General features: G+C 55.9%; 1 protein-coding gene across 2 annotated transcripts in view; it reads right to left on the reverse strand.

Moving 5' to 3' along the window:
* Positions 1 to 593: 593 nt before the first annotated feature.
* arhgap30 (Rho GTPase activating protein 30) overlaps positions 594 to 24,367 on the reverse strand; it is a 412,713-nt gene continuing 388,939 nt past the window's right edge. For both annotated transcript variants that reach the window (XM_072498285.1, XM_072498284.1), the window contains exon 12: positions 594 to 1,582. In XM_072498285.1, the coding sequence (XP_072354386.1) occupies positions 620 to 1,582 (963 nt within the window). In that variant the 3' untranslated portion in view covers positions 594 to 619. The remainder of the gene's footprint in view (positions 1,583 to 24,367) is intronic.

Genomic DNA, 24,367 nt, shown 5'->3' on the forward strand with positions numbered 1-24,367 from the left:
AAATGTTACGCTGGCCTTCATTGCAAGGGAGGTTTGAGGATAGGAGTGAAGATGTCTTGCTGCAGTTGTCTGGGGACCTACATTCACTTGTCGGCCAGACCAGGTAAGGGTGGCGGATTTCCTTCTCTCATGGACATTAGACAAGCAAATGGGTTTCAACAACGACCGACGATAGTTTTAAGGTGACCAATTCCTGTTAGAGATTTCAATTCCAGATTTATTAATCAATTCAATTTAAATTCACTCCCAACCGCAGTGGTGGGATTTGAACCGATCTCTCTGCGGAATTAGTCCAGTCCAACAGCATTACCACAGTGCTACAGTCGCCAGTGAACGCGGTTCGTCAGTGTGCAGAGGATCCATTCTGCCGCCATGTGCCTTGAAGCTCCCTCCGTGAGGAAGACGCCATCGCGAAACAATCCCCGGCCTTGTCTCGGCCTGGCCTTGCCTGACTCGACCAGGCCTCAGTTTGCCGTGATGCGGGCGGTGACGCGTTGCCACGGTGATCCCTCACACCCCGCTGCCCCACAATCCCACCCATTCCCCGCACCAACACCCCCCCCCCCTCCCCCCCCCCCCCCCCACCCCACCTCAACAATTCCCACCCTCGACACCGCTTTCACTCCGCCTCCTCACCCTCCAGCACCAGGGAGCGACAGCGGGTCTGGCAGTCAGGGGAAACCTCCGGGTGGGGAGGCCTCAGTGGGTCTGGGAACTGGGGCAGGCTCAGCCTGTCCCGGTGGGCCGAGGTGGGAGGGACGGGATTTGGAAGGGAGTCGCCCCGCGCAAAGGTCTGCAGGCGCCGGTGGGGGGCTTTCTTGCGCTCCCGGGCCAGGGCAACCGCCTCGTCGAAGGAAATGCTGCCGCCGCAGCGCCACGCCTGCCGGCGGGTGGCGGGAGAGGTGCGAGTGACTTCGTCGGCAGGGGCAGACTGCGGCCGATACTCAGCTGCCTGGAGCTCCGGGGGCTCAGGCCGGCGCTTCCCCTTCAAGGCCGGCGGCAGCTTAGCATAGTGGGGCTTGGGGGGCACCACGGGCAGGGACTTGGCATGGAGGATCCTGCCCGGTGAGCATTCCAGCCTCATGGCAGCACAGGCCAGCTCCTGTGGCAAATCAGGATGCAGTGGGAACGGAGCAGGCTTTTCCTCTTCCTCCCCTTCCTCCTGCTCCATGAAGGCCTCACTCGTCAAAGAGCACTCATCCCTGGCTCTCACGCTCAACTCACAGGGAGCCGCCGGCTGAGGGAGGCACCCGGGGGCGGGGTGTCCCTCGTTCCCGCCACTGGATCTCTCCTCGACAGGCCGCTCCTGCTCGATGAAGCGCGCAGCGGTTGGGGAGCCCGCATTCTCGGCCTCGGGGCTCCCCTCGCCGTGATTCTCCATCTCGGTGTCCCCGGCCTCCGTGCTCGGGTCGGGGCCGGGGGTCGCGGGGTCCATGGCACGCAGCTCAAGGCTTCCCTCTCCCAAAGGCGGATGCACAGTGGGGCAGAAGAGGTGGGTTCCAGGCGGCTTGGCGAGGGGCTCGGGAACCTCGTCTTGGCTCCAGACCTCATCACCCGGGGGCTCGACGGAGAACTCCGCATACTGGAGGGAGAGGAAGGAGGTGGGTTAACATCAACATGAAGAGAACGCGAGCACCAGACCCCGACAACAACCACCCTCCAAAAGCCCCTCAATCCAAGTGACATAACTGTCCTCAATCCCCCAATCCCCAAAACACACCCTCTCCCCGGTCCCTGAACCCCACCGACCCACCCTCTCCCCGGTCCCTCTCCCCACCGACCCACCCTCTCCCCGGTCCCTCAATCCCCAAAACACACCCTCTCCCCGGTCCCTCAATCCCCAAAACACACCCTCTCCCCGGTCCCCCAATCCCCAAAACACACCCTCTCCCCGGTCCCCCAATCCCCAAAACACACCCTCTCCCCGGTCCCTCAACCCCAAAACACACCCTCTCCCCAGTCCCACAACCCCACCGACCAACACTCTCCCCGGTCCCTGAACCCCACCGACCCACCCTCTCCCCGGTCCCCCAAACCCCAAAACACACCCTCTCCCCGGTCCCCCAATCCCCAAAACATACCCTCTCCCCGGTCCCTGAACCCCACCGACCCACCCTCTCCCCGGTCCCTGAACCCCACCGACCCACCCTCTCCCCGGTCCCTGAACCCCACCGACCCACCCTCTCCCCGGTCCCTGAACCCCACCGACCCACCCTCTCCCCGGTCCCTCAACCCCACCGACACACCCTCTCCCCGGTCCCCCAATCCCCAAAACACACCCTCTCCCCGGTCCCCCAAACCCCAAAACACACCCTCTCCCCGGTCCCCCAATCCCCAAAACACACCCTCTCCCCGGTCCCTCAACCCCACCGACCCACCCTCTCCCCGGTCCCTCAACCCCACCGACCCACCCTCTCCCCGGTCCCACAACCCCACCGACCCACCCTCTCCCCGGTCCCTCAACCCCACCGACACACCCTCTCCCCGGTCCCTCAACCCCACCGACCCACCCTCTCCCCGGTCCCTCAACCCCACCGACCCACCCTCTCCCCGGTCCCACAACCCCACCGACCCACCCTCTCCCCGGTCCCTCAACCCCACCGACACACCCTCTCCCGGGTCCCTCAACCCCACCGACCCACCCTCTCCCCAGACCCACAACCCCACCGACCCACCCTCTCCCCAGGTCCCTCAACCCCACCGACCCACACTCTCCCCGGTCCCTCAACCCCACCGACCCACCCTCTCCCCGGTCCCACAACCCCACCGACCCACCCTCTCCCCAGACCCACAACCCCACCGACCCACCCTCTCCCCGGTCCCTCAACCCCACCGACCCACCCTCTCCCCGGTCCCTCAACCCCACCGACCCACCCTCTCCCCCGTCCCTCAACCCCACCGACCCACCCTCTCCCCGGTCCCACAACCCCACCGACCCACCCTCTCCCCAGACCCACAACCCCACCGACCCACCCTCTCCCCGGTCCCTCAACCCCACCGACCCACCCTCTCCCTGGTCCCTCAACCCCACCGACCCACCCTCTCCCCGGTCCCTCAACCCCACCGACCCACCCTCTCCCCGGTCCCTCAACCCCACCGACCCACCCTCTCCCTGGTCCCTCAACCTCACCGACCCACCCTCTCCCCCGTCCCTCAACCCCACCGACCCACCCTCTGCTCAATCCATTAATTACACTGACCTGCATTATCTCTCCCTATCTCTGTAACCTTCTTCAACCTCTACAACCCTCCCTCTCTCCGTAAACTCCTCCAGCACCTACAACCCTCCCTATCACTGTAACCCCCTTCAGCCGCTACAACCCTCCCTATCTCTGCAACTTCCTTCAACCTCTACAACCCTCCCTCTCTCCGTAACCTCCTCCAGCTCCTACAACCCTCCCTCACTCCGTAACCTCCTTCAGCCGCTACAACCCTCCCTGTCTCAGTAACCTCCTGCAGCCTCTACAATCCTCCCTCACTGCGTAAACTCCTCCAGCCCCTACAACCGTCCCTCACTGTGTAACCTCCTCCAGCCCCTACAACACTCCCTCTCGGCGTAACCTCCGCCACAATCCTCCCTCTCCCTACGATCCTCCCTCACTCCGTAACCTCCTCCAGCCCCTACAACCCTCCCTATCTCTGTAACATCCTCCAGCCCCTACAACCCTCCCTATCCCTGTAACCTCCTCCAGCTCCTAAACTCCTCCCTCTCTCCGTAACCTCCGCCAGCCCCTACAACCCTCCCTATCTCTGTAACCTCCTCCAGCCCCTACAAACCTCCCTCTCTGCGTAACCTCCGCCAGCCCCTACAACCCTCCCTCTCTGTGTAACCACCACCAGCCCCTACAAACCTCCCTCTCTGCGTAACCTCCGCCAGCCCCTACAACCATCGCTCTCTGTGTAACCACCACCAGCCCCTACAACCCTCCCTCTCTGCGTAACCTCCTCCAGCCCCGACAACCCTCCCTCTCTGCGTAACCTCCGCCAGCCCCTACAACCCTCCCTCTCTGTGTAACCACCACCAGCCCCTACAAACCTCCCTCTCTGCGTAACCTCCGCCAGCCCCTACAACCATCCCTCTCTGTGTAACCACCACCAGCCCCTACAACCCTCCCTCTCTGCGTAACCTCCTCCAGACCCTACATCCCTTCCGATCTCTGTAACCTCCCTCAGTCCTTACAACCCTCCCTATCTCTGTAATCTCCTTCCAGCCCTTACAACCCTCCCTCACTGCGTAACCTCCTCCAGCCCCTACAACCCTCCCTCACTGCGTAACCTCCTCCAGCCCCTACAACCCTCCCTCACTGCGTAACCTCCTACAGCCCCTACAACCCTCCCTCACTGTGTAACCTCCTCCAGCCCCTACAACCCTCACTCTCTGCATAACCACCTCCAGCCCCGACAAACCTCCCTATCTCTGTAACCTCCCTCAGTCCTCACAACCCTCCCTATCTCTGTAACCTCCTCCAGCCCCTACAACCCTCCCTCACTGCGTAACCTCCTCCAGCCCCTACAACCTTCGCTCACTGCGTAACCTCCTCCAGCCCCTACAACCCTCCCTCACTGCGTAACCTCCTACAGCCCCTACAACCCTCCCTCTCTGCGTAACCTCCTCCAGGCCCTACAATCCTCCATCACTGCGTAAACTCCTCCAGCCCCTACAACCGTCCCTCACTGTGTAACCTCCTCCAGCCCCTACAACACTCCCTCTCTGCGTAACCTCCTCCACAATCCTCCCTCTCCCTACAATCCTCCCTCACTCCGTAACCTCCTTCAGCCCCTACAACCCTCCCTATCTCTGTAACCTCCTCCAGCCTCTACAACCCTCCCTATCTCTGTAACCTCCTCCAGCCCCTACACTCCTCCCTCTGTCCGTAACCTCCTCCAGCCCCTACAATCCTCCCTCTCTGCGTAACCTCCTCCAGCCCCTACAACCCTCCCTATCTGTGTAACCTTCTTCAGTCTCTACAACTCTCCTTATCTCTGTAACCTCCTCCAGCCCCTACAACACTTCCTCTTTCCGTAACCTCCTCCAGCCCCTACAACCCTCGCTATCACTCTAACCTCCTCCAGCCCCAACAACCCTCCCTATCTCTGTAACCTCCTCCAGCACCTACAACGCTCCCTATCTCTGGAACCTCCTCCAGCCCCTACAACCCTCCCTATCTCTGTAACCTCCTCCAGCCCCTACAACCCACCCTATCTCTGTAACCTCCTCCAGCCCCTACAACGCACCCTACCTTTGAAACCTCCTCCAGTCCCTACAACCGTCTCGATCTCTGTAACCTCTTCCAGCCCCTACAACACTCCATATCTCTGAAACATCCTCCAGCCCTGACAACCCTCCCTATCTCTGTAACATCCTCCAGCCCCGACAACACTCCCTATCTCTGAAACCGCCTTTAGCCCCTAAAACTCTCCCTTTTTCAGTAACCTCCTCCAGCTCCAACAACCCTCCCTATCTCTGTAACCTCCCTCAGTCCTTACAACTCTCGCTATCTCTGTAACCTCCTCCAGCCCCGACAACCATCCCTCACTGCGTCACCTACTCCAGCCCCTACAACCCTCCCTCTCTGCGTAACCTTCTCCAGCCCCTACAATCCTCCCTCACTGCGTAACCTCCTCCAGCCCCTACAACCCTCCCTACCTCTGTAACCTCCTCCAGCCATTACACTCCTCCCTCTCTCCGTAACCTCCTCCAGCCCCTACAACCCTCACTCTCTGCGTGACCTCCTCCAGCCCCTACAACACTCCCTCTCTGTGTAATCTCCTCCAGCCCCTACAACCCTCACTATCTCTGTAACCTCCTCCATCCCCGACAAGCCTCCCTCTCTCTGTAACCTCCTCCAGACCCTACATCCCTCCCTATCTCTGTAACCTCCCTCAGTCCTTACAACCCTCCCCATCTCTGTAAGCTCCTCCAGCCCCTACAACCCTCCCTCACTGCATAACCTCCTCCAGCCCCTACAACCCTCCCTCACTGCGTAACCTCCTCCAGCCCCTACAACCCTCCCTCACTGCGTAACCTCCTCCAGCCCCTACAACCCTCCCTCACTGCGTAACCTCCTGCAGCCCCTACAACCCTCCCTCACTGCTTAACCTCCCACAGCCCACACAACCCTCCCTCTCTGCGTAACCTCCTCCAGCCCCTACAATCCTCCCTCACTGCGTAAACTCCTCCAGCCCCTACAACCGTCCCTCACTGTGTAACCTCCTCCACAATCCTCCCTCTCCCTACAATCCTCCCTCACTCCGTAACCTCCTTCAGCCACTACAACACTCCCTATCTCTGTAACCTCCTGCAGCCCCTATAACCGACCCTATCTCTGTAACCTCCTCCAGCCCCTACAACGCTCCTAACCTTTGAAACCTCCTCCAGGACCTACAACCGTCTCTATCTCTATAACCTCTTCCAGCTCCTACAACACTCCCTATCTCTGTAACATCCTCCAGCCCCGACAACCCTCACTATCTCTGGAACCTCCTCCAGTCCATACACTCCTCCCTCTCTCCGTAACCTCCTCCAGCCCCTACAACCCTCCCTCTCTGCATAATCTCCTCCAGCCCCTACAACCCTCCCTATCTCTGTAACCTCCTTCAGCCCCTACAACCCACCCTATCTCTGTAACCTCCTCCAGCCCCTACAACGCTCCCTACCTTTGAAACCTCCTCCAGTCCCAACAACCGTCTGTATATCTGTAACCTCTTCCAGCCCCGACAACACTCCCTATCTCTGTAACATCCTCCAGCCCCGACAACCCTCCCTATCTCTGGAACCTGCTCCAACCCCACCAACCCTCTCTATCTCTGTAACGTCCTCCAGCACCTACAACTCTCCCTATCTCTGTAACATCCTCCAGCACCTACAAACCGCCCTATCTCTGTAACATCCTCCAGCCCCTACAAACCGCCCTATCTCTGTAACATCCTCCAGCCACGACAACACTCCCTATCTCTGAAACCGCCTTTAGCCCCTACACCTCTCTCTATCTCAGTAACCTCCCTCAGTCCCTACAACTCTCCCAATCTCTGTAACCTCCTCAGCCCCTACACCTCTCCCAATCTCTGTAAATTCCTCAGCCCCTACAACCCTCCCCATCTCTGTAACCTCCTCCAGCTCCTACAAACCTCGCTAATTCTGTAACCTCCTCCAACCCCTACAACCCTCTCTGTCTCTGTAACCTCCTCCAGCCCGTACAACCCTCCCTATCTCTGCAACCGCCTTCAGCCTCTGCAACCCTCCCTATCTCTGTAACCTTCTCCAGACCCAACAACCCTCCCTATCTCTGTACCCTCCTCCAGCCCTTCCAACCCTCCCTCTCCCTGTAACCTCCCTCAGTCCTTACAACCCTCCCTATCTCTGTAACCTCCTCCAGTCGCTACAGCCCTCCCTCTCTCTGTAAACTCCTCCAGCCCTACAACACTCCCTCACTGCGTAACCTCCTCCAGCCCCTACAATCCTCCCTCACTGCGTAACCTCGTCCAGCCCCTACAACCCACCATCACTGCGTAACCTCCTCCAGTCAGAAAAACCATCCCTATCTCTGTAACGTCCTCCAGCCCCAACAACTCTCCCTATCTCTGTAAACTCCTCCAGCCCCTACAACCCTCCCAATCTCTGTAACGTTCTCCAGCCCCTACAACCCTCCCAATCTCTGTAACGGTCTCCAGCCCCTACAACACTCCTTATCTCTGTAACCTCCTTTAGCCCCTAAAACCCTCCCTTTTTCAGTAAACTCCTCCAGCTCAAACAACCCTTCCTATCTCTGTAACATCCTCGGCCCCTACAACCTCCCCTATCTCTGTAACCTCCTCCAGCTCTTAAAACCCTCCCTATCTCTGTAACCTCCTCCAGCCCCTACAACCCCCCCCCCTAACTCTGCAACCTCCTTCAGCCTCTGCAACCCTCCCTATCTCTGTAACCGTCTCCAGACCCAACAACCTTCCCTATCTCTGTACCATCCTCCAGCCCCTACAACCCTCCCTATCTCTGTAACCTCCTCCAGCCCCTACAACCCTCCCTATCTCTGTAACGTCCTCCAGCCTCTGTGACCCTCCTACCTCTGTAACCTCCTCCAGCCCCTACAACCCACCTTACCTCTGCAACCTCATCCAGCCCCTACAACCCTCCTTGTCTCTGTAACCTCTTCCAGCAACTACAACCTTCCCTATCTCTGTAACCTCCTCTAGCACTTACAACTCACCCTATCTCTGTAACCTCCTTCAGCCTCTACAACCCTCCCTATCTCTATAACCTCCTCAAGGCCCTCCAACACTTTTGATCTCTGCAACCTCTTCCAGCCCATACAACCCTCCCTGTCTGTGAACAACTCCAGCCACTACAATCCTCCCTATCTCTGTAACCTACTCCAGCCAATACAATCCTCCCTATCTCTGTACGTCCTCCAGCCCCTACAACCCTCCCTCTCTCTGTAACCTCCTCCAGCCCATACAACCCTCCCTATCTCTGAACCTACTCCAGCCACTATAACTCACACTATCTCTGTAACCTGCTCCAACCAAAACAACCCTCACTATCTCTGTAAATTCCTCTAGCCCCTACAACCCTCCCGCTCTCTGTAACCTCCTCCAGCCCCGACAACTCTCCTTATATCTGGAACCTTCTCCTGCCTCTACAAACCTCCCTATCTCTGTACACCCCTCCAGCCCCTACAGCCCTCCCTATCTCTGTAACCTCCTCCAGCCCCTACAACCCTCCCTATCTCTGTAACCTCCTCCAGCCCCTACAACCCGCCCTATCTCTGTCATATCCTCCAGTCCAGACAACCCTCCCTATCTCTGTCATATCCTCCAGTCCAGACAACCCTCCCTATCTCTGCAACCTCCTTCAGCCTCTGCTACCCTCCCGATATCTGTAGCCTCCTCCAGTCCCTACAACATTCCCTAGCTCTGTAAATTCCTCCAGCCCCTCCAACCCTCACTATCTCTGTAACCTCCTCCGGCCCCTACAACACTCCCTATCTCTGTAACCTCCTCCGGCCCCTACAACATTCCCTAGCTCTGTAAACTCCTCCAGCCCCTACAACCCTCACTATCTCTGTAACCTCCTCCGGCCCCTACAACACTCCCTGTCTCTGTAATCTCCTCCAGCCCCTACAAGCCTCCCTATCTCTGTAACCTTCTCCAGCCCCTACAACCCTCCCTCACTACGTAACCTCCTCCAGCCCCTACAACCCTCCCTCACTGCTTAACCTCCCACAGCCCACACAACCCTCCCTCTCTGCGTAACCTCCTCCAGCCCCTACAATCCTCCCTCACTGTAACACCTCCTCCAGCCCCTACAACTCTCCCTATCTCTGTAACCTCCTCCAGCCCCTACAACACCCCCTATATCTGTAACCTCCTCCAAACCCTACAAACCTACCTATCTCTGGAACCTCCTCCAGCCCCTACAACGCTCCCTACCTTTGAAAACTCCTCCAGCCCCTACAACCCTCCCTATCTCTGTAACCTCCTCCAGTTCCTACAACCCTCCCTATCTCTGTAACCTCCTCCAGCCCCTACAACCGACCCTATCTCTGTAACCTCCTCCAGCCCCTACAACGCTCCCGACCTTTGAAAACTCCTCCAGTCCCTACAACCGTCTCTATCTCTGTAACCTCTTCCAGCCCCTACAACACTCCCTATCTCTGTAACATCCTCCAGCCCCGACAACCCTCCCAATCTCTGGAACCTCCTCCAGCCCCGACAACACTCCCTATCTCTGAAACCGCCTTTTGCCGCTAAAACTCTCCCTTTTTCAGTAACCTCCTCCAGCTCCAACAACCCTCCCTATCTCTGTAACCTCCTCCAGTCCCTACGCCTCTCTCTATCTCAGTAACCTCCCTCAGTCCCTACAACCCTCCCAATCTCTGTAACCTCCTCAGCCCCTGCACCTCTCCCTATCTCTGTAAACTCCTCAGCCCCTACAACCCTCCCTATCTCTGTAACCTCCTCCAGCTCCTACCAAGCTCCCTAACTCTGTAACCTCCTCCAACCCCTACAACCATCTCTGTCTCTGTAACCTCCTCCAGCCCCTACAACCCTCCCTATCTCTGCAACCGCCTTCAGCCTCTGCAACCCTCCCTATCTCTGTAACCTTCTCCAGACCCAACAACCCTCCCTATCTCTGTACCCTCCTCCAGCCCCTACAACCCTCCCTCTACCTGTAAGCTCCCTCTGTCCTTACAACCCTTCCTATCTCTGTAACCTCCTCCAGTTGCTACAGCCCTCCCTCTCTCTGTAAACTCCTCCAGCCCCTACAACACTCCCTCACTGCGTAACCTCCTCCAGCCCCTACAATCCTCCCTCACTGCGTAACCTCCTCCAGCCCCCACAACCCTCCCTCACTGCATAACCTCCCCCAGTCCCAACAACCCTCCCTATCTCTGGAACGTCCTCCAGCCCCGACAACTCTCCCTATCTCTGTAAACTCCTCCAGCCCCTACAACCCTCCCTATCTCTGTAACGTTCTCCAGCCCCTACAACACTCCCTATCTCTGTAACCTCCTTTAGCCCCTAAAACACTCCTTTTTTCAGTTACCTCCTCCAGCTCAAACAACCTTTCCTATCTCTGTAACCTCCTCAGCCCCTACAACCTCCCCTATCTCTGTAACCTCCTCCAGCCCCTACAACCCCCCCTAACTCTGCAACCGCCTTCAACCTCTGCAACCCTCCCTATCTCTGTAACCTTCTCCAGACCCAACAACCTTCCCTATCTCTGTACCATCCTCCAGCCCCTACAACGCTCCCTATCTCTGTAACGTCCTCCAGCCTCTGTGACCCTCCCTACCTCTGTAACCTCCTCCAGCCCCAACAACCCTCCTTGTCTCTGTAACCTCCTCCAGCCCCTACAACCTTCCCTATCTCTGTAACCACCTCCAGCACTTACAACCCACCCTATCTCTGTAACCTCCTTCAGCCTCTACAACCCTCCCTATCTCTGTAACCTCCTCCAACCCCTACAACCCTCCGTAGCCTAATAAACTCCTCAAGGCCCTACAACACTTTCGATCTTTGCAACCTCTTCCAGCCCATACAACCCTCCCTGTCTCTGTGAACAACTCCAGCCACTACAATCCTCCCTATCTCTGTAACCTACTCCAGCCACTACAATCCTCCCTATCTCCGTACTTGCTCCAGCCCCTACAACCCTCCCTATCTCTGTAACCTCCTCCAGCCCCTACAACCCTCACTATCTCTGTAACCTACTCCAGCCACTACAATCCTCCCTATCTCCGTACTTGCTCCAGCCCCTACAACCCTCCCTATCTCTGTAGCCTCCTCCAACCCCTACAACCCTCCCTATCTCTGTAACCTCCTCCAGCCCCTACAACCCTCACTATCTCTGTAACCTCCTCCAGCCCCTACAACCCTCACTATCTCTGTAGCCTCCTCCAACCCCTACAACCCTCCCTATCTCTGTAACCTCCTCCAGCACCCACAACCCTCCCTATCTCTGTAACCTCCTCCAGTCCCTGCAAACCTCCGTTTCTCTGCAACCTCCGTCAGCCTCTGGAACCCTCCCTTTCTCTGTAGCCTCCTCAAGCACCTACAACACTCCCTATCTCTGTAACACACTCCAGCCCCTACAACCCTCCATATCTCTGTAACCTTCTCGAGCCCCGACATCTCTCCCATCTCTGTAACCTCCTCCAGTCCCTACAACTCTCCCTATCTCTGTAACCTCCTCCAGCCCCTACAATCCTCCCGATCTCTGTAAACTCCTCCAGCCCCTACAACCGTCCCTATCACTGAAATCTCCTCCAGTCCCCACAGCCCTCCCTATCTCTGTAATCTCCTCCAGTCCCTCTGACCCACTCTCTCTCTCTAATCTACCCCATTCCCTACAACCCTCCCTATCTGTGTAACCTCCTCCAGTCCGTACAACATCCCTACCTCTGTAACCTCCTCCAGTCCCTACAACCCTCCCTATCTCTGTAACCTACTCCAGTCCCTACAACCCTCCCTATCTCTGTAAACTCCTCCAGCCCCTATAATCGTGCCTATCACTGGAATCTCCTCCAGTCCCTCTGACCCACTCTATCTCCCTAATATACCCCATTCCCTACAACCCTCCCTATCTCTGTAACCTCCTCCAGTCCCTACAACATCCCTACCTCTGTAACCTGCTCCAGCCCCGAAAACCCTCCCTATCTCTGTAACGTCCGCCGGCCCCAACAACCCTCACTATCGCTGTAACCTCCTGCAGGCCCTACAACCCTCCCTATCTCTGTGACGTCCACCAGCCTGAACAGCCCTCCCTCTCTCTGTAAACTCCTCCAGCCGCTACAACCCTCACTATCTCTGAAACCTCCCCAAGCCCCTACAACCCTCTGCATCTTCATAACCTCATCCAGTCCCTAAAACTCTCCCTATCTCTGTAACCCCCTCCAGCCCCTACAACCGTTCCTATCTCTGTGACCTCCTCCAGTCCCTACAACCCTGCCTATCTCTATAACCTCCTCCAGTCCCTACAACCCTCCCTATCTCTGTAACCTCCTCCATTCCCTACAACCCTCCCTACCTCTGTAACCTCCTCCAGCCCCTACAACCCTCCCTATCTCTGTAACCTTCTCGAGCCCCGACATCGCTCCCATCTCTGGAACCTTCTCCAGTCACTACAAACCTCCCTATCTCTGTACCGTCCTCCAGCCCCTACAACCCTCTCTATCTCAGTAACCTCCTCCAGCCCCAACAACCCTCTCTATCTCGCTAACCTCCTACAGCCCCTACAACACTGCCTATCTCTGTAACCTCCCCCAGTCCCTACAACCCTCGCTACTTGGTAACTTCCTCCATCCCCAACAACGCTCCCTATCTCTGTAACATCCTCCAGTCCCTACCACCCTCTCTATCTCAGTACCCTTCTCCAGCCGCGACAACTCACCCATATCTGGAACCTTCTCCTGCCCCTACAAACCTACCTATCTCTGTACCATCCTCCAGCCCCCACAACCCTCACTATATCTGTAACCTCTTCCAGCCCCTACAACCCTGCCTGTCTCTGTAACCTCCTTCAGCCCCTATAAACCTCCCTATCTCTGTAAACTCCTCAAGCCTCATAACCCTCCCTATCTCTGTCACCTCCTGCAGTCCCTACAAACCTCCCTATCTCTGTAACCTCCTCCAGCCCCTATAATCCTCCTTATCTCTGTAACGTCCCCAGTCCCTACCACCCTCACTATCTCTCTAAACTCCTCCAGCCCCGACAACACTCCCTATCTATGTAACCTCCTCCAGCCCCAACAACCCTCCCTATCTCTGTAATCTCCTCCATTCCCTACAGCACTCCCTATCTCTCTACCCTCCAGTAGTCCCTACAACCCTGCCTATCTCTGTAACCTCCTCCAGTCCCTACAACCCTCCCCATCTCTATAAACTCCTCCAGCCCCTACAACCCTCCCTATCTCTGTAACCTCCTCCAGTCCCTACAACCCTGCCTATCTCTGTACCCACCTCCAGTCCCCACAACCCTACCTATCTCTGTAACCTCCTCCAGCCATACAACCCTCCCTATCTCTGTAACCTGCTCCAGTCCCTACAACCCTCCCTATCTCTGTAAACTCCTCCAGTCCCAACAACCCTCGCTACCTCTGTAACCTGCTCCAGCCCCTAAAACTCTCCCTATCTCTGTAACGTCCTCCGGCCCCAACAACCCTCACTATCTCGGTCACCTCCTCCAGCCCCTACAACACTCCCTATCTCTGTAACCTCCTCCAGCCCCTACAACCCTCCCTATCTCTGTAACTTCCGCCAGTCCCTACAACCCTCGCTATCTCTGGAATCTCCTCCAGTCCCTCCAACCTTCCCTATCTCTTTAACCTCCTCCAGCCCCTACAACCCTCCCTATCTCTGTAACCTCTTCCAGCCCCTACAACCCTGTTTGTCTCTGTAACCTCCCCAAGCCCTATAACCCTCCCTATCTCTGTCACCTCCTCCAGTCCCTGCAAACCTCCGTTTCTCTGCAACCTCCTTCAGCCTCTGCAACCCTCCCTTTCTCTGTAGCCTCCTCAAGCACCTAAAACACTCCCTATCTCTGTAACACACTCCAGCCCCTACAACCCTCCATATCTCTGTAACCTTCTCGAGCCCCGACATCTCTCCCATCTCTGTAACCTCCTCCAGTCCCTACAACTCTCCCTATCTCTGTAAACTCCTCCAGCCCCTACAACCGTCCCTATCACTGAAATCTCCTCCAGTCCCCACAGCCCTCCCTGTCTCTGTAATCTCCTCCAGTCCCTCTGACCCACTCTCTCTCTCTAATCTACCCCATTCCCTACAACCCTCCCTATCTGTGTAACCTCCTCCAGTCCCTACAACATCCCTACCTCTGTAACCTGCTCCAGCCCCTAAAACCCTCCCTATCTCTGTAACGTCCTCCAGCCATACAACCCTCCCTATCTCTGTAACCTCCTCCGGCCCCAACAGCCCTCCCTATCTCTGTAAACCCCTCCAGCCCCTACAACCCTCCCTATCTCTGTGACGTCCACCAGCCTGAACAGCTCTCCCTCTCTCTGTAACCTCCTCCAGCCGCTACAACCCTCACTATCTCTGAAATCTCCCCCAGCCCCTACAACCATCTGTATCTTCATAACTTCCTCCAGTCCCTAAAACTCTCCCTATCTCTGTAAACCCCTCCAGCCCCTACAACCCTTCCTATCTCTGTAACCTCCTCCAGTCCCTACAACCCTGCCTATCTCTGTAACCTCCTCCAGTCCCTACAACCCTCCCTATCTCTGTAACCTCCTCCAGTCCCTACCACCCTCCCTACCTCTGTAACCTCCTCCGGCCCCTACAACCCTCCATATCTCTGTAACCTTCTCGAGCCCCGACATCTCTCCCATCTCTGGAACCTTCTCCAGTCACTACAAACCTCCCTATCTCTGTACCGTCCTCCAGCCCCTACAACCCTCCCTATCTCTGTACCGTCCTCCAGCCCCTACAACCCTGCCTATCTCTGTAACCTCCTGCAGTCCCGACAACCTTAACTATCTCTGTAACATCCTCCAGCCCCTACAACCCTCCCTATCTCAGTAACCTCCTCCAGCCCCAACAACCCTCTCTATCTCGCTAACCTCCTACAGCCCCTACAACACTGCCTATCTCTGTAACCTCCCCCAGTCCCTACAACCCTCGCTACTTGGTAACTTCCTCCATCCCCAACAACGCTCCCTATCTCTGTAACATCCTCCAGTCCCTACCACCCTCTCTATCTCAGTACCCTTCTCCAGCCCCGACAACTCACCCATATCTGGAACCTTCTCCTGCCCCTACAAACCTACCTATCTCTGTACAATCCTCCAGCCCCCACAACCCTCACTATATCTGTAACCTCTTCCAGCCCCTACAACCCTGCCTGTCTCTGTAACCTCCTTCAGCCCCTATAAACCTCCCTATCTCTGTAAACTCCTCAAGCCCCATAACCCTCCCTATCTCTGTCACCTCCTGCAGTCCCTACAAACCTCCCTATCTCTGTAACCTCCTCCAGCCCCTATAATCCTCCTTATCTCTGTAACGTCCCCAGTCCCTACCACCCTCACTATCTCTGTAAACTCCTCCAGCCCCGACAACACTCCCTATCTATGTAACCTCCTCCAGCCCCAACAACCCTCCCTATCTCTGTAACCTCCTCCATCCCCTACAGCACTCCCTATCTCTCTACCCTCCAGTAGTCCCTACAGCCCTGCCTAGCTCTGTAACCTCCTCCAGTCCCTACAACCCTCCCTATCTCTGTAAACTGCTCCAGTCCCTACAACCCTCCCCATCTCTATAAACTCCTCCAGCCCCTACAACCCTCCCTATCTCTGTAACCTCCTCCAGTCCCTACAACCCTGCCTATCTCTGTACCCACCTCCAGTCCCCACAACCCTACCTATCTCTGTAACCTCCTCCAGCCATACAACCCTCCCTATCTCTGTAACCTGCTCCAGTCCCTACAACCCTCCCTATCTCTGTAAACTCCTCCAGTCCCAACAACCCTCGCTACCTCTGTAACCTGCTCCAGCCCCTAAAACCCTCCCTATCTCTGTAACGTCCTCCGGCCCCAACAACCCTCACTATCTCGGTCACCTCCTCCAGCCCCTACAACACTCCCTATCTCTGTAACCTCCTCCAGCCCCTACAACCCTCCCTATCTCTGTAACCTCCTCCAGTCCCTACAACCCTCCCTGTCTCTGTAACCTCCGCCAGTCCCTACAACCCTCGCTATCTCTGGAATCTCCTCCAGTCCCTCCAACCTTCCCTATCTCTTTAACCTCCTCCAGCCCCTACTACCCTCCCTATCTCTGTAACCTCTTCCAGCCCCTACAACCCTGTTTGTCTCTGTAACCTCCCCAAGCCCCATAACCCTCCCTATCTCTGTCACCTCCTCCAGTCCCTGCAAACATCCGTTTCTCTGCAACCTCCGTCAGGCTCTGGAACCCTCCCTTTCTCTGTAGCCTCCTCAAGCACCTACAACACTCCCTATCTCTGTAACACACTCCAGCCCCTACAACCCTCCATATCTCTGTAACCTTCTCGAGCCCCGACATCTCTCCCATCTCTGTAACCTCCTCCAGTCCCTACAACTCTCCCTATCTCTGTAACCTCCTCCAGCCCCTACAACCCTCCCTATCTCTGTAAACTCCTCCAGCCCCTACAACCGTCCCTATCACTGAAATCTCCTCCAGTCCCCACAGCCCTCCCTATCTCTGTAATCTCCTCCAGTCCCTCTGACCCACTCTCTCTCTCTAATCTACCCCATTCCCTACAACCCTCCCTACCTCTGTAACCTGCTCCAGCCCCTAAAACCCTCCCTATCTCTGTAACGTCCTCCAGCCATACAACCCTCCCTAACTCTGTACCTCCTCCGGCCCCAACAGCCCTCACTATCTCTGTAACCTCCTGCAGCCCCTACAACCCTCCCTATCTCTGTGACGTCCACCAGCCTGAACAGCCCTCCCTATCTCTGTAACCTCCTCCAGCCGCTACAACCCTCACTATCTCTGTAACCTCCTCCAGCCGCTACAACCCTCACTATCTCTGAAATCTCCCCCAGCCCCTACAACCCTCTGTATCTTCATAAATTCCTCCAGTCCCTAAAACTCTCCCTATCTCTGTAAACCCCTCCAGCCCCTACAACCCTTCCTATCTCTGTAACCTCCTCCAGTCCCTACAACCCTCCCTATCTCTGTAACCTCCTCCAGCCTCTACAACCCTCCCGATCTCGGTAACCTACTCCAGTCCCTACAACCCTCCCTATCTCTGTAAACTCCTCCAGTCCCTACAACCCTCCCTACCTCTGTAACCTCCTCCAGTCCCTACAACCCTCCCTATCTCTGTAACCTCCTCCAGTCCCTACAACCCTCCCTATCTCTGTAAACTCCTCCAGTCCCTACAACCCTCCCTACCTCTGTAACCTCCTCCAGCCCCTACAACCCTCCCTATCTCTGTAACCTCCTCCAGCCCCTACAACCCTCCATATCTCTGTAACCACCTCCAGCACTTGCAACCCACCCTATCTCTGTAACCTCCTTCAGCCTCTACAACCCTCCCTATCTCTGTAACCTCCTCCAACCCCTACAACCCTCCGTAGCCTAATAAACTCCTCAAGGCCCTACAACACTTTCGATCTTTGCAACCTCTTCCAGCCCATACAACCCTCCCTGTCTCTGTGAACAACTCCAGCCACTACAATCCTCCCTATCTCTGTAACCTACTCCAGCCACTACAATCCTCCCTATCTCCGTACTTGCTCCAGCCCCTACAACCCTCCCTATCTCTGTAACCTCCTCCAGCCCCTACAACCCTCACTATCTCTGTAACCTCCTCTAGCCACTACAACTCACACTATCTTTGTAACCTGCTCCAACCCCAACAACCCTCTCTATCTCTGTCACATCCTCCAGCCCCTACAACACTCCCTATCTCTGTAACCTCCTCCAGCCCCTACAACCCTCACTATCTCTGTAACCTCCTCCAGCCCCTACAACCCTCACTATCTCTGTAGCCTCCTCCAACCCCTACAACCCTCCCTATCTCTGTAACCTCCTCCAGCACCCACAACCCTCCCTATCTCTGTAACCTCCTCCAGTCCCTGCAAACGTCCGTTTCTCTGCAACCTCCGTCAGCCTCTGGAACACTCCCTTTCTCTGTAGCCTCCTCAAGCACCTACAACACTCCCTATCTCTGTAACACACTCCAGCCCCTACAACCCTCCATATCTCTGTAACCTTCTCGAGCCCCGACATCTCTCCCATCTCTGTAACCTCCTCCAGTCCCTACAACTCTCCCCATCTCTGTAACCTCCTCCAGCCCCTACAATCCTCCCGATCTCTGTAAACTCCTCCAGCCCCTACAACCGTCCCTATCACTGAAATCTCCTCCAGTCCCCACAGCCCTCCCTATCTCTGTAATCTCCTCCAGTCCCTCTGACCCACTCTCTCTCTCTAATCTACCCCATTCCCTACAACCCTCCCTATCTGTGTAACCTCCTCCAGTCCGTACAACATCCCTACCTCTGTAACCTCCTCCAGTCCCTACAACCCTCCCTATCTCTGTAAACTCCTCCAGCCCCTATAATCGTGCCTATCACTGGAATCTCCTCCAGTCCCTCTGACCCACTCTATCTCCCTAATATACCCCATTCCCTACAACCCTCCCTATCTCTGTAACCTCCTCCAGTCCCTACAACATCCCTACCTCTGTAACCTGCTCCAGCCCCGAAAACCCTCCCTATCTCTGTAACGTCCGCCGGCCCCAACAACCCTCACTATCGCTGTAACCTCCTGCAGGCCCTACAACCCTCCCTATCTCTGTGACGTCCACCAGCCTGAACAGCCCTCCCTCTCTCTGTAAACTCCTCCAGCCGCTACAACCCTCACTATCTCTGAAACCTCCCCAAGCCCCTACAACCCTCTGCATCTTCATAACCTCATCCAGTCCCTAAAACTCTCCCTATCTCTGTAACCCCCTCCAGCCCCTACAACCGTTCCTATCTCTGTGACCTCCTCCAGTCCCTACAACCCTGCCTATCTCTATAACCTCCTCCAGTCCCTACAACCCTCCCTATCTCTGTAACCTCCTCCATTCCCTACAACCCTCCCTACCTCTGTAACCTCCTCCAGCCCCTACAACCCTCCCTATCTCTGTAACCTTCTCGAGCCCCGACATCGCTCCCATCTCTGGAACCTTCTCCAGTCACTACAAACCTCCCTATCTCTGTACCGTCCTCCATCCCCTACAACCCTCTCTATCTCAGTAACCTCCTCCAGCCCCAACAACCCTCTCTATCTCGCTAACCTCCTACAGCCCCTACAACACTGCCTATCTCTGTAACCTCCCCCAGTCCCTACATCCCTCGCTACTTGGTAACTTCCTCCATCCCCTACAAGGCTCCCTATCTCTGTAACATCCTCCAGTCCCTACCACCCTCTCTATCTCAGTACCCTTCTCCAGCCGCGACAACTCACCCATATCTGGAACCTTCTCCTGCCCCTACAAACCTACCTATCTCTGTACCATCCTCCAGCCCCCACAACCCTCACTATATCTGTAACCTCTTCCAGCCCCTACAACCCTGCCTGTCTCTGTAACCTCCTTCAGCCCCTATAAACCTCCCTATCTCTGTAAACTCCTCAAGCCTCATAACCCTCCCTATCTCTGTCACCTCCTGCAGTCCCTACAAACCTCCCTATCTCTGTAACCTCCTCCAGCCCCTATAATCCTCCTTATCTCTGTAACGTCCCCAGTCCCTACCACCCTCACTATCTCTCTAAACTCCTCCAGCCCCGACAACACTCCCTATCTATGTAACCTCCTCCAGCCCCAACAACCCTCCCTATCTCTGTAATCTCCTCCATCCCCTACAGCACTCCCTATCTCTCTACCCTCCAGTAGTCCCTACAACCCTGCCTATCTCTGTAACCTCCTCCAGTCCCTACAACCCTCCCCATCTCTATAAACTCCTCCAGCCCCTACAACCCTCCCTATCTCTGTAACCTCCTCCAGTCCCTACAACCCTGCCTATCTCTGTACCCACCTCCAGTCCCCACAACCCTACCTATCTCTGTAACCTCCTCCAGCCATACAACCCTCCCTATCTCTGTAACCTGCTCCAGTCCCTACAACCCTCCCTATCTCTGTAAACTCCTCCAGTCCCAACAACCCTCGCTACCTCTGTAACCTGCTCCAGCCCCTAAAACCCTCCCTATCTCTGTAACGTCCTCCGGCCCCAACAACCCTCACTATCTCGGTCACCTCCTCCAGCCCCTACAACACTCCCTATCTCTGTAACCTCCTCCAGCCCCTACAACCCTCCCTATCTCTGTAACTTCCGCCAGTCCCTACAACCCTCGCTATCTCTGGAATCTCCTCCAGTCCCTCCAACCTTCCCTATCTCTTTAACCTCCTCCAGCCCCTACAACCCTCCCTATCTCTGTAACCTCTTCCAGCCCCTACAACCCTGTTTGTCTCTGTAACCTCCCCAAGCCCTATAACCCTCCCTATCTCTGTCACCTCCTCCAGTCCCTGCAAACCTCCGTTTCTCTGCAACCTCCTTCAGCCTCTGCAACCCTCCCTTTCTTTGTAGCCTCCTCAAGCACCTAAAACACTCCCTATCTCTGTAACACACTCCAGCCCCTACAACCCTCCATATCTCTGTAACCTTCTCGAGCCCCGACATCTCTCCCATCTCTGTAACCTCCTCCAGTCCCTACAACTCTCCCTATCTCTGTAAACTCCTCCAGCCCCTACAACCGTCCCTATCACTGAAATCTCCTCCAGTCCCCACAGCCCTCCCTGTCTCTGTAATCTCCTCCAGTCCCTCTGACCCACTCTCTCTCTCTAATCTACCCCATTCCCTACAACCCTCCCTATCTGTGTAACCTCCTCCAGTCCCTACAACATCCCTACCTCTGTAACCTGCTCCAGCCCCTAAAACCCTCCCTATCTCTGTAACGTCCTCCAGCCATACAACCCTCCCTATCTCTGTAACCTCCTCCGGCCCCAACAGCCCTCCCTATCTCTGTAAACCCCTCCAGCCCCTACAACCCTCCCTATCTCTGTGACGTCCACCAGCCTGAACAGCTCTCCCTCTCTCTGTAACCTCCTCCAGCCGCTACAACCCTCACTATCTCTGAAATCTCCCCCAGCCCCTACAACCATCTGTATCTTCATAACTTCCTCCAGTCCCTAAAACTCTCCCTATCTCTGTAAACCCCTCCAGCCCCTACAACCCTTCCTATCTCTGTAACCTCCTCCAGTCCCTACAACCCTGCCTATCTCTGTAAACTCCTCCAGTCCCTACAACCCTCCCTATCTCTGTAACCTCCTCCAGTCCCTACCACCCTCCCTACCTCTGTAACATCCTCCAGCCCCTACAACCCTCCATATCTCTGTAACCTTCTCGAGCCCCGACATCTCTCCCATCTCTGGAACCTTCTCCAGTCACTACAAACCTCCCTATCTCTGTACCGTCCTCCAGCCCCTACAACCCTCCCTATCTCTGTACCGTCCTCCAGCCCCTACAACCCTGCCTATCTCTGTAACCTCCTGCAGTCCCGACAACCTTAACTATCTCTGTAACATCCTCCAGCCCCTACAACCCTCCCTATCTCAGTAACCTCCTCCAGCCCCAACAGCCCTCTCTATCTCGCTAACCTCCTACAGCCCCTACAACACTGCCTATCTCTGTAACCTCCCCCAGTCCCTACAACCCTCGCTACTTGGTAACTTCCTCCATCCCCAACAACGCTCCCTATCTCTGTAACATCCTCCAGTCCCTACCACCCTCTCTATCTCAGTACCCTTCTCCAGCCCCGACAACTCACCCATATCTGGAACCTTCTCCTGCCCCTACAAACCTATCTCTGTACAATCCTCCAGCCCCCACAACCCTCACTATATCTGTAACCTCTTCCAGCCCCTACAACCCTGCCTGTCTCTGTAACCTCCTTCAGCCCCTATAAACCTCCCTATCTCTGTAAACTCCTCAAGCCCCATAACCCTCCCTATCTCTGTCACCTCCTGCAGTCCCTACAAACCTCCCTATCTCTGTAACCTCCTCCAGCCCCTATAATCCTCCTTATCTCTGTAACGTCCCCAGTCCCTACCACCCTCACTATCTCTGTAAACTCCTCCAGCCCCGACAACACTCCCTATCTATGTAACCTCCTCCAGCCCCAACAACCCTCCCTATCTCTGTAACCTCCTCCATCCCCTACAGCACTCCCTATCTCTCTACCCTCCAGTAGTCCCTACAGCCCTGCCTATCTCTGTAACCTCCTCCAGTCCCTACAACCCTCCCTATCTCTGTAAACTGCTCCAGTCCCTACAACCCTCCCCATCTCTATAAACTCCTCCAGCCCCTACAACCCTCCCTATCTCTGTAACCTCCTCCAGTCCCTACAACCCTGCCTATCTCTGTACCCACCTCCAGTCCCCACAACCCTACCTATCTCTGTAACCTCCTCCAGCCATACAACCCTCCCTATCTCTGTAACCTGCTCCAGTCCCTACAACCCTCCCTATCTCTGTAAACTCCTCCAGTCCCAACAACCCTCGCTACCTCTGTAACCTGCTCCAGCCCCTAAAACCCTCCCTATCTCTGTAACGTCCTCCGGCCCCAACAACCCTCACTATCTCGGTCACCTCCTCCAGCCCCTACAACACTCCCTATCTCTGTAACCTCCTCCAGCCCCTACAACCCTCCCTATCTCTGTAACCTCCTCCAGCCCCTACAACCCTCCATATCTCTGTAACCTTCTCGAGCCCCGACATCTCTCCCATCTCTGGAACCTTCTCCAGTCACTACAAACCTCTCTATCTCTGTACCGTCCTCCAGCCCCTACAACCCTGCTTATCTCTGTAACCTCCTCCAGCCCCTACAACTCTCCCTATCTCTGTAACCTCCTCCAGCCCCTACAACCCTCCATATCTCTGTAACCTTCTCGAGCCCCGACATCTCTCCCATCTCTGGAACCTTCTCCAGTCACTACAAACCTCCCTATCTCTGTACCGTCCTCCAGCCCCTGCAACCCTGCTTATCTCTGTAACCTCCTGCAGTCCCGACAACCTTCACTATCTCTGTAACATCCTCCAGCCTCGACAACCCTCTCTATCTCGCTAACCTCCTACAGCCCCTACAACACTGCCTATCTCTGTAACCTCCCCCAGTCCCTTCAACCCTCGCTACTCGGTAACCTCCTCCATCCCCTACAACCCTCCCTATCTCTGTAACCTCCTCCAGTCCCTACCACCCTCTCTATCTCAGTACCATTCTCCAGCCACGACGACTCACCCATATCTGGAACCTTCTCCTGCCCCTACAAACCTACCTATCTCTGTACCATCCTCCAGCCCCCACAACCCTCACTATATCAGTAAACTACTGAAGCCCCATAACCCTCCCTATCTCTGTACCTCCTCCAGCCCCTATAATCCTCCTTATCTCTGTAACGTCCCCCAGTCCCTACCACCCTCACTATCTCCCTAAACTCCTCCAGCCCCGACAACTCTCCCTATCTCTGTAACCTCCTCCAGCCCCAACAACCCTCCCTATCTGTGTAACCTCCTCCATCCCCTACAACACTCCCTTTCTCTCTACCCTCCACTAGTCCCTACAACCCTCCCTATCTCTGTAGCCTCCTCCAGTCGCTACAACCCTGCCTATCTCTGTAACCTCCTCCAGTCCCTACAACCCTCCCTATCTCTCTACCCTCCACTAGTCCCTACAACCCTGCCTATCTCTGTAACCTCCTCCAGCCCCTACAACCCTCCATATCTCTGTAACCTTCTCGAGTCCCGACAACTCTCCCATATCTGGAACCTTCTCCAGTCCCTACAAACCTCCCTATCTCTGTGCCCTCCTCCAGACTCAACAACCCTCCCTATCTCTGTAACCTCCTCCAGTCCCTACAACCCTCGCTATCTCTATAAACTCCTCCAGTCCCTACAATCCACCCTGTCTCTGTAACCTCCTCCAGTCCCTACAACCCTCACTATCTCTGGAATCTCCTCCAGTCCCTCCAACCCTCCCTCTCTCTGTAACCTCCTCCAGCCCCTACAACCCACCCTGTCTCTGTAACCTCCTCAAGTCCCTACAACCCTCACTATCTCTGGAATCTCCTCCAGTCCCTCCAACCTTCCTTATCTCTGTAACCTCCCCAAGCCCCATAACCCTCCCTATCTCTGTCACCTCCTCCGGTCCCTACAAACCTCCGTTTCTCTGCAACCTCCTTCAGCCTCTGCAACCCTCCCTTTCTCTGTAGCCTCCTCAAGCACCTACAACACTCCCTATCTCTGTAACCCACTCCAGCCCCTACAACCCTCCCTATCTCTGTAACCTCCGGCAGTCCCTACAAACCTCCCTATCTCTGTAACCTCCTCC

This window comes from Scyliorhinus torazame, chromosome 4 (assembly GCF_047496885.1).
Source record: "Scyliorhinus torazame isolate Kashiwa2021f chromosome 4, sScyTor2.1, whole genome shotgun sequence".
NCBI classification, from domain to species: Eukaryota; Metazoa; Chordata; class Chondrichthyes; order Carcharhiniformes; family Scyliorhinidae; genus Scyliorhinus; species Scyliorhinus torazame.